Source organism: Salvelinus sp. IW2-2015, unplaced genomic scaffold (genome assembly GCF_002910315.2).
Source record: "Salvelinus sp. IW2-2015 unplaced genomic scaffold, ASM291031v2 Un_scaffold6903, whole genome shotgun sequence".
NCBI classification, from domain to species: domain Eukaryota; kingdom Metazoa; phylum Chordata; class Actinopteri; order Salmoniformes; family Salmonidae; genus Salvelinus; species Salvelinus sp. IW2-2015.
The window spans coordinates 8,468-12,279 of record NW_019948164.1 but is presented as its reverse complement, the minus strand read 5'-3'; the positions used below and the strand labels follow the sequence as shown (position 1 = coordinate 12,279).

The following is a 3,812-nucleotide window of genomic DNA, read 5'->3' as shown; positions in this document are numbered from 1 at the left end:
CGGGGGGGGGGGGGTTATAGTACAGGCAGACATTATACACACTTAGCTTGATACAAAACCTCTATCAGCCAATGCTTAAAATCTGAAGGTTTCAATATCTGATTATTAGATGATCAAATACATTTGTCAAACACTTCACTATGCTGTAACCCCAGTATAAACACTATGCTGTAACCCAGTATAAACACTATGCTGTAACCCCAGTATAAACACTACGCTGTAAGCCCAGTATAAACCACTACGCTGTAACCCCAGTATAACACTTACGCTGTAACCCCAGTATAAACACTACGCTGTAACCCCAGTATAAACACTCACGCTGTAACCCCAGTATAAACACTACGCTGTAACCCCAGTATAAACACTACGCTGTAACTCCAGTATAAACACTACGCTGTAACCCCAGTATAAACACTACGCTGTAACCCAGTATAAACACTACGCTGTAACTCCAGTATAAACACTACGCTGTAACAGTATAACACTACCTGTAACCCCAGTATAAACACTACGCTGTAACCCCAGTATAAACACTACGCTGTAACCCCAGATAAACACTACGCTGTAACCCCGTATAAACACTATGCTGTCCCCAGTATAAACACTACGCTGTAACCCAGTATAAACACTACGCTGTAACCCCAGTATAAACACTACGCTGTAACCCCAGTATAACACACGATGTAACCCAGTATAAACACTTCCTCACCTGTATATTCCATTCACATCTGTGTTGGGAGCATAGTAGTTTGGGTAGTTTGGGGATGTGGAATTCCCCTGTCTCTCCTGACAGCTGGCCACCACATTCCAGCTCTAAAAACAATCAACAGATGATCACATTAACAACCAAAAGACAAACCAAACATTTTTAAAATAGTAGATCATGTATGACTGTTGATAACTGTATGGTGAAGGCCTGACGATTCCTCACCATGTGAGGTTAGTTGTAGTAGTAGTAGTAGTAGCAGCACTAGTTGTAGTAGTAGTAGTAGCAGCAGCACTAGTAGTAGTTGTAGTAGTACCTAGTAGTAGTCGTAAGAGCACTACGATTAGTAGTTGTAGTAGTAAGATAGTGGAAGTAGTAGTAGCATTAGGTAGTTACGTAGTAGTAGTGAGTAGTGTAGTAGAGCACTAGTAGTAGTTGTAAGTAGATAGTAGTAGGACTAGTAGTAGTTGTTAGTAGTTAGTAGTAGTAGTAGTAGTGAGTGAGTAGCCTAGTAGTAGTTGTAGCACTAGTAGTAGTTGTAGTAGTAGCACTCAGCTAGTATGCGCAGTAGTAGTAGTAGTCAAGTAGTAAGTAGAGTAGCACTAGTAGTGTTGTAACGTAGTACGTAGTAGTTAGCACTAGGTAGTAGTTGTGAGTAGTAGTAGTAGTAGTAGTAGGAGTACGTATAGTTAGCTAGTAGTGTAGTAGTAGTAGGTACGGTAAGCACTAGTAGTAGTTGTTAGTAGTAGTGTAGTAGTAGCAATAGTAGTAGTTGTAGTACATTGTAAAGTAAATGTAGTAGTAGTTGTAGTAGTAGTAGTAGTAGCACTCAGTAGTAGTATAGAAGTAGTAGTTGAGTAGTAATAGTGAGTGAGGAGTGAGTAGTATAGTAGTTGTAGGTGAGCATATAGAGATGCAGACTCAGAAATAAGAATGTAGCGAGCAGGCGAGAGATATAGAGGTGCTACTAGCACGGAGTTCAGTCACGGAAGAGGACAACGTATAGTAGGTAGTAGATACCAGTACAGTAGTTGTAGTAGTAGTAGAGCTAGTAGGAGGTTAGTTGTAAGTAGTAGCTCAGTAGTAGCACTAGTAGTAGGTAGTGTCAGTAGTAAGTAGAGGCAGGTTAGTAGTAGTAGTAGCTAGTAGTAGGTAGCAACTAGTAGTAAGTTGTGAGTACGTAGGAGGAGGAGGTTAGTGTCAGTAGTTAGTATAGTAGTAGCACTAGTCAGTAGTTGTAGTAGTAGGTAGTAGGAGGAGGTTAGGTAGTCAGTTTAGTAGTAGTAGTGTATTGTAGTACGTCAGTAGTGTAGTAGTAATAGACAGTACGTAATAGTGAGCCTAGGAGGAGGCTTAAGTAAGTAGTAGTGGAGTAGTACGTAAGGAGCGACTGCGTATATCGTAGTAGTAGCTAAGTAGATCAAGTAGTAGTGTAGAAGGACACGTAAGTGAATAGTAAGTAGGAGGAGGTTTAGTAGCATAGTAGTTAGTATGAGTTTAGTAGTAATATAGTAGCACTAGTAGTAGTTGTAGTAATAAGTAAGCTAGCACTAGTAGCTAGTTTGGTAGTAATCAAGTAGGAGCACTCAGTAGTACCGCTACCTCGGAGTAGTTAGTAAAGTAGTAGCACTAGCAGTCGAAGTCTGCTGCATGGTACGTCGTTCAGTAGTCACAAGGCACTCAGAATAGCTAGCCTTACTGATCAGTAGTAGTCAGTCGATAGGAGCACTGACGGTAGTAGGTGGCCATGTTTATGAAGTACGACGATAAGTAGATCGCAGTCACTGCCATGGCTGATTAGTAGTAGTAGGTAGCACTAGTAGTAGTGTAGTGAGTGAGTTAGTTGCCGCACTACGCACGTTAGGCAGCATTGTAGTGAAATACGTAGCATACAGCACTAGATAAGTAGCTAATGATATAGTGACGAATTACGAGAAATCACGCTACGTAGCTAACCATACTGACACAGGCTACCTGTCGACGTAATGGAGCTAAGTAGCACACTAGCTAGGTAGATCATCGTACGACGTCAGTAGTCAGAGCAGTAGTAGTAGTAGTAGCACTAGTAGTAGTTGTAGTAGTAGTAGTAGCACTAGTAGTAGTTGTAGTAGTAGTAGTAGCACTAGTAGTAGGAGGAGGTTAGTAGTAGTAGTAGTTGTAGTAGTAGTAGACAGTGTTATAGTACCTTTGCTGTTCCGGGGGACCTGAGACACTTGGGCTCTGAGTCCTGGGTAGTTATTTTCCTTGTTAGTAACCAAGGTTACCAGCATCACGTTTCGGGAGGACTGGAAGGTCAGGGGGGAGCTGGGAGAGTGGTAGCCACAAATCCTGACAGAGAGAAGAATCTTAAAATAAAATGGGATGTCTTGCGATTGTTGACATAAGCATTAATCAAATGTTCACTGCGTTATGAAGTCCTTATTCGGGTACACTACAAGTAAATATTCCTGTGTTGATGCTCGATTCTGAGAGGCCCTGCACATTTCACATGACGTGTTACTATGCCTTCAAAACCTTTTCCTGTGTAATGCTACATCTGACCACTAGAGGGCTAGAACACTGGGCTAGGGAGAGGCTTATATTTCACACACACACAACCTTTGGAGTGAATTTAAACTCATCCAACTGAAGAGAAGTGCTCAGGGACTGTATTTGTCTAAATAAAAGAAACTAGTCATTCTGTGTTATTAGAAGAAAAAAATGGTCCAACTCATTTAACAGAATGCAGACTAGTTACACATCTATCAGTGGTCATCATTATGACAACAGACTGTTGTAGCAGGTCCCCTGACCAGCCTGTTATAGCAGGTCCCCTGACCAGCCTGTTATAGCAGGTCCCCTGACCAGCCTGTTATAGCAGGTCCCTGACAGAAGGCTGTTATAGCAGGTCCCCTGACCAGGCTGTTATAGCAGGTCTCCTAACCTAGCAGGTATCCTAACCCAAGGCTGTTATAGCAGGTCTCCTAACCCAAGGCTGTTATAGCAGGTCTCCTAACCCAAGGCTGTTATAGCAGGTCTCCTAACCCAAGGCTGTTATAGCAGGTCTCCTAACCTAGCAGGTCTCCTAACCCAAGGCTGTTATAGCAGGTCTCCTAACCCAAGGCTG

General features: G+C 42.3%; 1 protein-coding gene across 1 annotated transcript in view; it reads right to left on the bottom strand.

Annotated features, from left to right (window-relative positions):
* Window positions 1–3,812, bottom strand: part of LOC112079097 (suppressor of tumorigenicity 14 protein-like) — an 8,423-nt gene that overhangs the window by 163 nt on the left and 4,448 nt on the right. The window contains exons 3-4 of the mRNA XM_070442230.1: window positions 2,892–3,034; window positions 710–813 (exon numbers count right to left, since the gene is read on the bottom strand). Of these exons, the coding sequence (XP_070298331.1) occupies window positions 710–813; window positions 2,892–3,034 (247 nt within the window). The remainder of the gene's footprint in view (window positions 1–709; window positions 814–2,891; window positions 3,035–3,812) is intronic.